The 14254-nt window shown below is 41.6% G+C and overlaps 1 protein-coding gene across 3 annotated transcripts in view; it reads left to right on the forward strand.

Moving 5' to 3' along the window:
* Positions 1-14254, forward strand: part of si:dkey-237h12.3 (teneurin-3) — a 161894-nt gene that overhangs the window by 129693 nt on the left and 17947 nt on the right. For all 3 annotated transcript variants that reach the window (XM_035766574.2, XM_052511257.1, XM_052511258.1), the window contains 3 exons: positions 3937-4186; positions 11394-11626; positions 13315-13469. In XM_035766574.2, the coding sequence (XP_035622467.2) occupies positions 3937-4186; positions 11394-11626; positions 13315-13469 (638 nt within the window). The remainder of the gene's footprint in view (positions 1-3936; positions 4187-11393; positions 11627-13314; positions 13470-14254) is intronic.

Here is a 14254-nt window from a genome sequence, read left to right on the forward strand (position 1 = left end):
CTTCTCCTGGTGACTCCAGATGTAGCTATATAGTATCAGTCCTTCTCCTCCTGGTGACTCCAGATGTAGCTATATAGTATCAGTCCTTCTCCTGGTGACTCCAGATGTAGCTATATAGTATCAGTCCTTCTCCTCCTGGTGACTCCAGATGTATATACACTTAGGTTGGAGTCATATAGTATCAGTCCTTCTCCTGGTGACTCCAGATGTAGCTATATAGTATTTTTTAGTCCTTCTCATGGTGACTCCAGATGACAGCTATATAGTATCAGTCCTTCTCCTGGTGACTCCAGATGCCTAGCTTCAAGTATCAGTCATTCTCCTGGTGACTCAGATGAAAATGTAAAGTAATCAGTCATTCTCCTGGTGACTCCAGATGTCCTATAAGTATCAGTCCTCCTCCTGGTGACTCCAGACAGCTGAAGTATCAGTCCTTCTCTGGTGACTCCAGATGTAGCTATATAGTATCAGTCCTTCTCCTCCTGGTGACTCCAGATGTAGTTATATAGTATCAGTCATTCTCCTGGTGACTCCAGATGTAGCTATATAGTATCAGTCCTTCTCCTCCTGGTGACTCCAGACAGCTATATAGTATCAGTTCTGCTCCTCCTGGTGACTCCAGACAGCTATATAGTATTAGTCCTTCTCCTCCTGGTGACTCCAGACATAGCTATATAGTATCAGTTATTCTCCTCCTGGTGACTCCAGACACCTATATAGTATCAGTCCTTCTCCTCCCGGTGACTCCAGACATAGCTATATAGTTTCAGTCCTTCTCCTCCTGGTGACTCCAGACAAAGCTATATAGTATCAGTCCTTCTCCTCCTGGTGACTCCAGACAAAGCTATATAGTATCAGTCCTTCTCCTCCTGGTGACTCCAGACAGCTATATAGTATCAGTTCTTCTCTTTCCTGGTGACTCCAGACATAGCTATATAGTATCAGTCCTTCTCCTCCTGGTGACTCCAGACAGCTATATAGTATCAGTTCTTCTCTTTCCTGGTGACTCCAGACAGCTATATAGTATCAGTCCTTCTCCTCCCGGTGACTCCAGACGTAGCTATATAGTTTCAGTCCTTCTCCTCCTGGTGACTCCAGACATAGCTATATAGTATCAGTCCTTCTCCTCCTGGTGACTCCAGACAAAGCTATATAGTATCAGTCCTTCTCCTCCTGGTGACTCCAGACAAAGCTATATAGTATCAGTTATTCTCCTCCTGGTGACTCCAGACGTAGCTATATAGTATCAGTCCTTCTCCTCCTGGTGACTCCAGAAATAGCTACAGTTGATGTCGGAAGTTTATATACACTTAGGTTGGAGTCATTAACTTGTTTTTCAACCACTCCACAAATGTATTGTTAACAAACTATATTTTTGGCAAGTCGGTTAAGACATCAACTTTGTGCATGACACAAGTAATTGTTCCAACAGTTGTTTACAGACAGATTATATCACTTATAATTCACTGTAAAACAATTCCAGTAGGTCAGAAGTTTACATACACTAAGTTGACTGTGCCTTTAAACAGCTTGGATTTTTTTTTTAAATTATGTCATGGCTTTAGAAGCTTCTGCTAGGCAAATTGACATCATTTGAGTCAATTGGAGGTGTACCTGTGGATGTATTTCAAGGCCTACCTTCAAACTCAGTGCCTCTTTGCTTGACATCATGGGAAAATCAAAAGAAATCAGCAGAGACCCCAGAAAACAATTGTAGACCTCCACAAGTCTGGGTCATCCTTGGGAGCAATTTCCAAACACCTGAAGGTACCACGTTCATCTGTACAAACAATAGTACGCAGCCGTCATACCGCTCATGAAGGAGACGCTTTCTGTCTCCTAGAGATGAACGTACTTTGGTGCGAAAAGTGCAATTCAATCCCAGAACAACAGCAAAAGACATTGTGAAGATGCTGGAGGAAATGGGTACAAAAGTATAGTATCAGTTATTCTCTTTCCTGGTGACTCAAGACATAGCTATATAGTATCAGTTCTTCTCTTTCCTGGTGACTCCAGACATAGCGATATAGTATCAGTCCTTCTCCTCCTGGAGACTCCAGACATAGCTATATAGTAGCAGTTCATCTCTTCCCTGGTGACTCCAAACATAGCTATATAGTATCAGTCCTTCTCCTCCTGGTGACTGTCTCCATTTTCCCCTTGCCTTCCCTGTCTGAGGAGTCTACTGTGATCTAGTTAAGAGTATTCCTCTCCTCCTCTGGCGAGGACTCTTAAGTCTTTCTCTCGCTCTTCTCTGGGGCCTGTCTAACTAGATAAGGCCTGTGCTGTAGCTATGCTCCCTCTACACCTCTTCCCCCCTTCTCCCTCCCTCCTTCCCTCCATCTATGCTGCAAAGTGGCTATATGCCCTCTGTTAAAGCAAGGCTGTTGAGCCCTACAAACATGTTCAGATGTTCAGTGGCCTTAGCCTGGGTACAGTAACATATTGTAGCTCTGTCAGACAGATTCTGTCAGAGAGAGAGGGACTGTAAAGTGGGTGGGACCGTTAATGTGTGTGCTAGATAGAAGGTGGGTAAAATGTATGTGCGTATTTTATTAATTACATTAGACTTTCTAATGGCTTATGGGAAGACATATCTGTGATTGAAGTGACTGTGATATGTGGTTGTCCTACCTAGCTATCTTTAGATGAATACAGTAACTTGGTTTCTCTGGATAAGGGCGTCTGCTAAATGACTCAAATGTAAACATGTAAGTGTAAATGTAGGGTACTGGGGGCAGGTTGCCAAATTTACCTAATCATTAAATTAATATTTTTAGAAAATATTTAATCTTACTTTTTAGTAAGGTGTAATGCTTCAAGTTTTTTGTACTGTACTCTATATTGGATATGTAAAAAAGGTACTCTCATTGGGACTTGTAATTAGGGTAAATTCAGCATTATGATAGTGAAGGTAATGTGTGACATCTTGTGCTGGTTATTCCATAATTACTTGGTTATTACTTTGCAATAGGGCTATCGGGAATGCTTGCTTTCGAGTCAGCCCTCGTTCAACGTTAGATCACTCACATAGGATGTAGCTGAACAGACAGATGGATCGCAGTGCAATTAAATCCCCAAGGTCATCCGTTTGATGGCGTCACACACAATGCCGTCCCTCGTACCCATTAATCTTTGTTAGCCGCACATTTGTAATGCTCTCTGTTACAAAGAAACGGAGCAGTGGGATTGTCTTGCCAGCGGTCTCCCTAGAGAAAGTCTTCATTTCAGTCCCCCCCCCCCCTTTTAATTAATCAATGAAAGGGACTAATCGGAGAGGGACAAACATACATTGAGATGTGCGGGGGTAATGTCAAGGGAACCGGCGGTGCTACACCGGGCGTTCAGTGCTGCCATCGATCTGGTAATGAGGAAGAGAGAGTGTCGGAATTCAAACGCGTTGCCAGGGTGTGAATAATTAAGTGCTCCCAGTATGCAATTCACCACTTTGATGTTTTTTCTTCTTTTTTTCTTTTGAAGTCTACTCCACCATATCCCTCCCCCCGAAAAGAAAAAGTTATATTTTCCCCTCGATCAAATATTTATCTGTAATGACTGATGAAGTTCATTTGAAGTTCCGTTAGTTTTGCAAGGTATATTGTCTGCTGCGTTTGTCTAACCCTCCTCACCATGACGTGGAGTACTGGGAGGAAATGGAAAAGGGTCCTGGCGAGATTGAAAGAACATCATGTTCTATAAAGAGGTTACTATTAATTGATGAGTTTACGAGTTTACGAATCCCACTAAACAGGTTCCTAAAATTATATCACAATTCATGAGACATCGAAATATGCACATAGGTAGTCACTCTACCTATGTAAAGTTGTAAACAGCATATAACAAATTATTAAACAATTATTATAATTAGCACAGCTCAAAGTCATCATTCTCATCAATTACATAGAAACTACTCTCTATATTTTTCCTGTTTTTCAGGCATCCTCTACAAAGGCAGCGGTGAGAACCAGTTCATCTCGCTGCAGCCTCCCGTCATCTCTACAGTGATGGGGAACGGTCGGCGCCGCAGCATCTCGTGCCCCAGCTGCAACGGGCAGGCCCTGGGCAACAAGTTGCTGGCGCCAGTGGCCCTGGCGTGGGGCATCGACGGCAGCCTCTACGTGGGCGATTTCAACTACATCAGACGCATCTACCCATCGGGCAACGTCACCAGCGTCATGGAGCTCAGGCAAGTTCAGGTTCTGCATGGAATCATAATGGTGGTGCACGGTTGTTTTGTGCTGGCCCTTTGTCCCTTTAGCTCAGATATTGAGGCTTTGCATGGCTCTGTAATAGTGCACAACCTCTGACCTATTGGTTCAGACCTTTTGACCCTCGAATTAGAGATTGATTCTTTATTTCTTCTGAGGTAATAGTGCAAGGAGGTGGTGTTTAAGACAAAGTGGGTTGCATGGATGTGAAACTCACCCATAGCATGTTGGCTGGAGTACATACAAAGCAGCATCCTGCTCACAGAGTGACAGACTAGTCTCTGTTGGCAAAGATGGTTGAGCAGCATGTGTTGTTGTGTAGAAGGTTGAGTTCAAGCCCCACTGGAGGCAGATCAAAATGGTTAAATGTTACATGATCTTGAAAGGGTGGACATCTGACGTGTACAGTGGCTTGCGAAAGTATTCACCCCTCCCCCCTTGGCATTTTTCCTATTTTGTTGCCTTACATCCTGGAATTAAAATGGCTTTTTTGTGGGTTTGTATCATTTGATTATCACAACATGCCTACAACTTTGAAGATGCAAAATATTTTTTATTTAAACAAGCAAGAAATAAGACAAAAAAACTCCAAACTTGAGCGTTCATAACTATTCAACCACCCAAAGTCAATACTTTGTAGACACCTTTTGCAGCTATTACAGTTGCAAGTCTCTTGGGGTATGTCTCTATAAGCTTGGCACATCTAGCCAGTGGGATTCTTCAAGGAAAAACTGCTCCAGCTCCTTCAAGTTGGATGGGTTCCGCTGGTGTACAGCAATCTTCAAGTCATACCACAGATTCTCAATTGGATTGAGGTCTGGGCTTTGACATGGCCATTCCAAGACATTTAAAGGTTTCCCCATAAACTCATTCGAGTGTTGCTTTAGCAGTATGCTTAGGATCATTGTCCTGCTGGAAGGTGAACCTTCGTCCCAATCTCAAATCTCTGGAAGACTGAAACAGGTTTTCCTCAAGAATTTCCCTGTATTTAGCACCATCCATCATTCCTTCAATTCTGACCAGTTTCCCAGTCCATGCCGCTGAAAAACATCTCCACTGTATGATGCTGCCACCACCATGATTCACTGTGGGAATGGTGTTCTCAGGGTGATGAGATGTGTTGGGTTTGCGCCAGACATAGCATTTATCTTGATGGCCAATAAGCTCAATTTTAGTCTCACCTGCCAGAGTACCTTCTTCCATATGTTTGGGGAGTCTCCCACATGCCTTTTGGCAAAAACTTTAAGCAATTACTTTTTTCTGTAAAGCCCAGCTCTGTGGAGTGTACGGCTTAAAGTGGTCCTATGGCAGATTCTCCAATCTCCGATGTGGAGCTTGGCAGCTCCTACAGGGTTATCTTTCATCTCTTTGTTGCCCCTCTGATTAATGCCCTCCTTGCCTGGTCCTTGAGTTTTGTTAGTAGGCGGCCCTCTCTTGGCAGGTTTGTTGTGGTGCCATATTCTTTCAATTTTTTAATAATGGATTTAATGGTGCTCTGTGGGATGTTCAAAGTTAAGGATATTTTTGTATAACCCAACCCTGATCAGTACTTCTCCACAACCTTGTCCCTGACCTGTTTGGAGAGCTCCTTGGTCTTCATGGGGCTGCTTTCTTGGTGGTGCCCCTTGCTTAGTGGTGTTGCAGACTATGGAGCCTTTCAGAACAGGTGTATATATTCTGAGATCATGTGACAGATCATGTGACACGTAGATTGCACATATTTTTTTTTTTTTTCATTTCACTTCACCAACTTGGACTATTTTGTGTATGTCTATTACATGAAATCCAAATAAAAATAGATTTAAATTACAAGATGTAATGCAACAAAATAGGTAAAATGCCAAGGGGGATGAATACTTTTGCAAGGCACTATAGTGGTGTTCTTTGAACTGTGATTCAGTGGTTTTCAGAGACTATCTTCACAATGCACAGGGTGGTCAGACACCTTTTAGAGTACTTGCACAGTATCAAATGTGATGGAATGGGAAAATGGACAGATTTACTATTTACAGTGCATTCTGAAAGTATTCAGACCCCTTAACTTTTTCCACATTTTGTTAAGTTAGTCTTATTCTAAAATTGCTTAAACATTTTTTTCCTCATCAATCTTCACACAATACCCCATAATGACAAAGTGAAAACAGGTTTTTAGAAATGTTTGCTTATGTAAATACCTTATTTACATAAGTAGTCAGACCTTTGCTATGAGACTCAGGTGCATCCTGTTTCCATGATTTGGAAAGGCACACACCTGTCTATATATGATCCCACAGTTGACAGTGCATGTCAGAGCAAATACCAAGCCATCGGGTTGAAGGAATTGTCCATAGAGCTCTGAGACAGGATGGTGTCAAAGCTCAGATCTGGGGAAGGTTACCAAAACATTTCTGAAGCATTGAAGGTCCCCAAGAACACAGTGGCCACCTTCATTCTTAATTGAAAGAAGTTTGGAACTGCCAAGACTCTTCTTAGAGCTGGGCCGCCTGGCTAAACTGAGCAATCGGGGTAGGAGGGCTTTGGTCAGGGAGGTGACCGAGAACCCAGTAGTCACTCTAACAGAACTCCAGAGTTCCACTGTGGAGATGGGAGAACCTTCCAGAAGGACAACCGTCTCTGCAGCACTTCACCAATCAGGCCTTTATGGTAGAGTGGCCAGACGGAAGTCACTGTTCAGTAAAAGGCATATGACAGCCCACTTTGCCAAAAGGCACCTAAAGGACTCTCAGACCATGAAACAAGATTCTCTGGTCTGATGAAAACAAGATTGAACTTTTTGGCCTGAATGCCAAGCATCACATCTGGAGGAAACCATGCACCGACCCTACGGTGAAGCATGGTGGTGGCAGCATCATGCTGTGGGGATGTTTTTCAAGAGCGGGGACTAGGAGATTAGTCAGGGCCAAGGGAAAGATGAATGGAGCAAAGTACAGAGAGAACCTTGATGAAAACCTGCTCCAGAGCATTCAGGACCTCAGACTGGTGTGACGATTCACCTTCCAATAGGACAACGACCCTAAGCACACAGCCAATACAATGCAGGAGTGGCTTTGGGACTAGTCTCTGAATGTCCTTGAATGGCCCAGTCAGAGCCCGGACTTGAACCCGATCGAATATCTCTGGAGAGACCTGTAAATGGCTGTGTAGCGATGCTCCCCATCCAACCTGACAGAGCTTGAGAGGATCTGCAGAGAAGAATGGGAGAAACTCCCCCAAATACACGTGTGCCAAGCTTGTAGAGTCATACCCAGTAAGACTCAAGGTTATAATCACTGCCAAAGGTGCTTCAACAAAGTACTGAGTAAAGGGTCTGAATACATAATATTTAAGTTCTATTTTTAAGAAATTTGCTAAAAAAATCTAAAAACCCGTTTTTGCTTTGTCATTATGGGAAATTGTGTGTAGATTGACGAGGGTGGAAACAATTTAATCAATTGTAGAATAATGCTGTAACGTAACACAATGTGAAAGAATTCAAGGGGTCTGAATACTTTCCAAATGCACCATAATGTGGAATCTATACTATATCCTTTACAATTAGAGAAAGACTCCATGTCTTTTGCCATGTAATTGAGATGATTTAGGCTGATTTGCCAAATTGGCCTCCATCACCAATAAGCTTAATTTTGCCAATTGGCAGACTCCGAAACAGCAGATGTTGATTAGAATGAAAGCTGTTTTACAGCCAGGGCTACTTACAACAAAGCTTATGAAATCTGTCTACCAAGAGGCTACAGTTGATGTGTCTATCTCTTAAAATCAATTTGATGACCCTAGCCCACATATTGCAAACACCAGTGATTGCACTTCAGTCTTCAGTATAGAAGACATCCCCACAAATCACACAACATTCACAACCGCCTTGCCTGCTCATTATGTTTCAATACATTATCTTATAGGTGCATGGAGAACGTTAAGCCAACATGATTGAATTGCTCGATATAAGAAATTGTTGTCTTTTCTATCATTAATGTGATGACAATTATTTTATGAAATCAATTAACTACATTTAATTATTACGCAATTCAATTAATCATATAATTAATTAAGTGGTAATCTTGGGGCACCATGGAAAAAGTGTATTTAACGAGTTACCATTTTTCTGAATGAACTCTTAAAGATATAAAGATCACTTACATTTCAGTCATCAGTCAGTCATTAAATTAATTGTTACCTTCTATCAGTCTCATTCTGAATGTCGCAAAACTCTTGGATATCTGCAGGAACCCTAGCATAAATGATGAATCAGCGATATACAAATTGGCTTAATTATTTATTTACTAACTAAATAATCACACAGAATTACATAAACACACAAACAGGATAACTTACACATTGATTACTACACAATGACACAACTACACAATGAAAAGTCCTTAGTGGACTAACCCGATATGATGGCTTTGTAGACAATGGAAAGGGGTGGGGACAGATAAAGTGCCGGAAAGACAGAATGGACCAACTACATACAGTTGATAACTATGCTCATGGAAATGCTAATAGTTTGCACACGAACGCCCGCCCATTCGAAAATAATTGCAACGTACATATTTACACTTGTATGTCTTGTCGTCTCTCTCTGTTGAAATTGCCCGGTCCATTTTCTTTGGAGAGTAATTCATTAGAAGTCTCTGGTTGTGTTCCGTCAGACGTACCAATGGTCATTTGATAGGGAAATGTTCAATGTCCTTCTCTCGTCTTCGATTGAGTTTCTCAGACTATTTTACATATACAGCTGCAGACTGTGAATGTGTAGTCTTTAGTTTTGTAGATTTCTTAACCATTTGTAACGTATTCAGCTGGCGCTGCACGTAACTAGTCTTTAGGGTGGTAGCCATTTAAATTGCAACCATTTCAACATGTAGCTACAGCTCCATGCTCCCAAAAGGGCAAGTCATGACAAACTGTATAATGTATGTATTTACAGGTCACTAACAAATAAAGGAAATACAGCTTCAATGCCCCTTGGCATAGATTCTGTGTCTGGAGGGATGTGACACCATTCTTCCACAGGCAATTCCATAATTTGGTGTTTTGTTGATAAATACAATTGTTAGACATGGAAATATAGATCAGGTACAGTGGGGCAAAAAAGTATTTAGTCAGCCACCAATTGTGCAAGTTCTCCCACTTAAAAAGATGAGAGAGGCCTGTAATTTTCATCATAGGTACACTTCAACTATGACAGACAAAATCAGACTGTACCTGATCTAAGTGATTGATAGTTGATATTCAGCAGTCATAAAAGTATTCCTTATTTACTTTGAAGAACTAAAATAGTGATTTTGTGAGACAGCATAGGCAGCAGCTCTATAGAGATGATGACTTGGAATGAAATAATGTTCATCAAATAAAATAAATGTAATATACACATCAACTGAAATACTTTATTAAAATAAAGCAATGTGAATAAATGATGCTTAATAAATGATAAGCAGTAATGTCAGACACTACCATTGTTGGATTTGAATGAATTGTGAGAATGCATTAAACACAACAGTGTTGCTACGGCATTTAATGTTTAAAAAATAATAATCGAAATTGAAAACGGTTGTCCTTGTTTAAGTAATCGAACCGAAACTGATTTGACCTCAAAAAGAATGAATCGCTCAGCACTATTGGTGATTTGAATGGAGAAAAAAGCAGTGGGGTAATGCCACAAACTCCCCCACTCCCTTGTGGGGGAGTTTTTTATATTGTCCCCTCTGTGAGTTATGGGTGTAGGGTTTAACTCCACAACATATATTCTCCCCTCGGTGAGTTATGGGTGCAGTGTTTAACTCCAAGACATAGTCACTCCTCCTTTTTTCCTTTCTCCTTTCTGCACAACAAATCTTCATTGTCTGCTCCTTTTTATGGTGTTTTTCTTAGACCTTTAAGTCACACACTTTTACGGTCTCTCTTTGTCTTTCTCTTCTCTGCTTCCTTCCTTTCTTCCCGCCCTAAGAAATAAAGATTTTAGACACAGGTAGGTCTATGATGGTGCAATTCTGTCACTGTCTTTCTGTGTGTTAAGAATGAATGGATTTTTTTTATGAACATATGTTTATGGTAAATTGATAAGCCATTAAAGCATTATTTAATCATCTGGTTTGGCTCATAAAGGTGTCCAGTTTTATAACCACACTCTCTAATGTAACATGACTTTTTGTCACTGTGTTTAATGCATTCTCACATTTATTTTAACACACTCACATCATTCCATTCATAAGTGTCAAAGGCTTACAGTATTGACTAATGTACCATTAAACATAAGAACACTCACTGGGGCTATCTTCATTGCCAGACAGTTAAACAAGTTCTAACCACATTCAACAGCTTATGTCTCAGGCTTATCATTGGCCTCCGAGCACACAGATGAGTTGTGTCTTCCTCAGTTGGAAAGAGTTGACCTTTTGATATGTCAATGTGCAATGTGTCATTTAGTCATGTAAGAGGATTATGGGTAACTGGCTTAGAACATTTTTTTATGTAATTGCCTTTGACAAAAGATAAAAATTCAACAGTCAATAAATACTACTATACTTGCTGTATGTTGGTGGCATATAGCGCCCTCCATAGAAAATGATGAATTCTGTTCTTACATTGGATGATTTTTTCATAATAGCAGCAAGCCTTGAAGATATCTCTCCTAACTCATTCTGAAGGAGCCCGACACATTTTGAGGCATTTAAAATGAATGCAAATAAGCACAACCCGACGAAATGCCATTCAGTTGTTGACTGTCATTAACATAAACACTTGATTCTATATTTACTACAGGCTTCCCCGCACAGGGGAGTGATGACGGTTAAAATAATCTGACACACTTGATGTTGTCGCTGCCGCTTTGTCATACTCAAACCCACTCCAGTCATATCCTGTTAAATTCTCTGACTCTTTTCCTTGACTGTCAAACCTATTCCCCACGTGTTTGTTATGCAAAAATACTCACAAGCTTAATTGGGCATTCACAATGACAAAGTCACAAAGAGATACAGCGGCTCCCTTTTCTGGGGTCATTATCATTCTCAATGTCAAATTATCTTTCTGTTATTTAGGAAAAACACATTTAAATTCAACAAAGGAAAACATGTAAAGCGTTGATTATTTTGGGATTGTTCATAAAAACACCTTTTAAACAAGTTTATTTTGAGATTGTTCATATTGCGGCAATCACAGTAACCACCATTATTTCCTCAATCCTAGTAACAACCCTGCTCACCGCTATTACCTGGCCACCGACCCAGTGACTGGGCAGCTGTATGTGTCCGACACCAACTCGCGGAGGATCTACCGGCCCAAGGTCCTGACGGGGATCAAGGAACTGCAGAGTAACGCGGAGGTGGTGGCAGGGACCGGGGAGCACTGTCTGCCCTTTGACGAGACCCACTGTGGGGATGGGGGCAAGGCCACGGAGGCCCTGCTCACTGGGCCAAAAGGTAGGACCTGAGCCAACATTAGTCTGTTCCCTCCAGGGTTTGCCGATTCCGCTCCTGGAAAACTCCAGGGTGTAAAGGCTGCAGGATTTTGTTCCAGCCCTGCAGTAAAACATTTGATTAGAACACAATTAGCTGAATTGGATGTGCTACCGCAGGGCTGAAATTGAATCCTGCAAAGCTTTCAAAAGATTGGTGATTCACAGCACAAAATATGTTTTAGAAGTAATATGTTTCACCAGGTCAGAAAATGTTTACACAAGGTTAACTGGCAGTAAATGTAAAATGCACATAAAATCAGTAGTGGATTCAGACGTGTCAGGTGAACTATTGTGTCCTCACCTTTGGTCTAATAATTTCCTCATAATCTCCAGTGTTCTCTTTTAATTGCTACCATGGTCATGCATATACTTTTTAAAGTTCTTCGGTTTCAATTTGGCCCTATCCATATAGGCCAATTTCCACAAGCATAAGGGGTTAAGAAGTCATGGATTATTCGTTTGTCTGGTGTGTGCCAGTCTTTAAAGTCCCTCCGAATGGCCCAGTTTAGACTGCATTTAAAAGAGTGAGTTTGACTGAAGGGAGTCGGGGAGGGAGTGACTCTAACTATGAAATGGGAGGAGGTAGAGGCTGGGGGAAAGATGGCAGATGGCTGGGGTTTTCTTTTCCAGACGTTTGCTGAAATATGCTCAAATGTGACACTTTTCATCTGTCTGAATTTCCCCTCCGACTCCCAGAATGCATTGGTGGTCCCTCAGCTCTTTAATGTTTCAGTAGCCAGGCAATCTTTGTGCAGACCTACATGTAGCCACAGGTCAAACCAAAGCACTCACCTATAAAAAATAAATCATAAAAAAATAAACTGATTTAGAAGCTATTAAATCTGATATAGGCAGAATATATACCAATTCCTCACCTATTGTGATCTACTTTTCTCACCCTGTTGAGTTTAAAAACCAACCACAGTGTGTTTACACCAGCGTTTTATAGCACTTATTGAAAAAAGAAATGGAAATGTACAAGAGGTTTAATTGAAATCCTATAGGCACCGCTCTCTGTTAGGAGCCCACAATAACATGATGAAATGTGAAGTGTGCCATGGTTGCTAATGGATTTTCCCTGTGTGGGACAAATTACTACGGCAAGCACTCTCTCCTCGCACAGAAAGTTGGAACCCTCAGCCGACACTCAATCAGTCGGGCAATTTTGCCCACCGTCGTAACCATGGCAACTGCCTGTCGTTCACCCGCTTCGTCTAAAATTGGCCCTAGCCGTCATTTCCCCCCGCCCACCCATTTCACAGATAGAGTGAAGAGGGTTGATGATTGTTGGGTGTTGGAGCTGCAATTTAAGGGAAAAAAGTCACGCTCATTGACACTGTACCTATGAGTTCTGTTTTTAGAGGTGGGATATGGCGGGATGCGCGGTGCCAGGCACACATACAGTAGAGGTACAGCCTTTCCCACTTCACCCTGAGAAATTATTCAATAGCAGGAAAGCAGGCGGTTGAATTATTGAAGGATGTGCTTTTTGCAGTGACCTGAATAATGGGAAGCCAAACTCGACACATGTATCCGTCGTGTTCTGTCCACAGAGTCATGGAGGCAGAAAGAACTTCACATTTCCCACATCTGACACATCTATCATCTGCGTTTCTTTTATTCCTCCCTTCCCCCCTTTTGCCTCGACAGGTATCACTGTGGACAAGAATGGACTGCTATATTTTGTGGACGGCACCACCATCCGGAGAGTTGACCAAAGTGGCATCATATCCACACTCCTGGGCTCCAATGACCTCACGTCGGCACGCCCCCTGACCTGTGACATCAGCATGGACATCAATCAGGTGACTGCCAGATTACCAGTCAGGTCTCCCTCAAGCCTGTTCTGTCCTCAAGTCAGTTCCCATAGGGCTCACATCACAGCGCCACCTTGTGGTTCTCTTCCTGCCCATCTATGAGTCACTCAGTCTGGAGTGTTACATAATGTCAGTCTCTTTAGGATTCTGAGATCGCAAATATATATTTTTTTATCAAGGGCATGCCAATTTGACCAATCATCGCACTATTACAGCATAAAACCATCAAATCTCTGCAATATTAGCGCATTAAACTGTCTGATTACCACACTACAAAAAGAAGGTTAAAGCATAAAATGGTTCAATCAAGCCATTTTTGTGACAATTTGGACAAAATCATTGCATATTGCTGTGCAAAATGTAAAATATGCTGCAGTAAAATCAAGCAATTATGACCGCAGCGAACCCCCAAAACTGCCATGAAATCATGATAATGGAAGTACTTACACAGTTAAATAATACACCTTTGGGATCTTTCAAGTTGCTGACCTCTATCTTTCAAGTTGCTGAGGCTTATTTTTGGGTATCTAGAAAAGTGTTTCCCAGGACTGCATATTCGTATTGCACTACACTAGCACGTCTGACTCATATACAGTGCCTTGCGAAAGTATTCGGCCCCCTTGAACTTTGCGACCTTTTGCCACACTTCAGGCTTCAAACATAAAGATATAAAACTGTATTTTTTTGTGAAGAATCAACAACAAGTGGGACACAATCATGAAGTGGAACGACATTTATTGGATATTTCAAACTTTTTTAACAAATCAAAAACT

Source organism: Oncorhynchus keta, chromosome 4 (assembly GCF_023373465.1).
Source record: "Oncorhynchus keta strain PuntledgeMale-10-30-2019 chromosome 4, Oket_V2, whole genome shotgun sequence".
NCBI classification, from domain to species: Eukaryota; Metazoa; Chordata; class Actinopteri; order Salmoniformes; family Salmonidae; genus Oncorhynchus; species Oncorhynchus keta.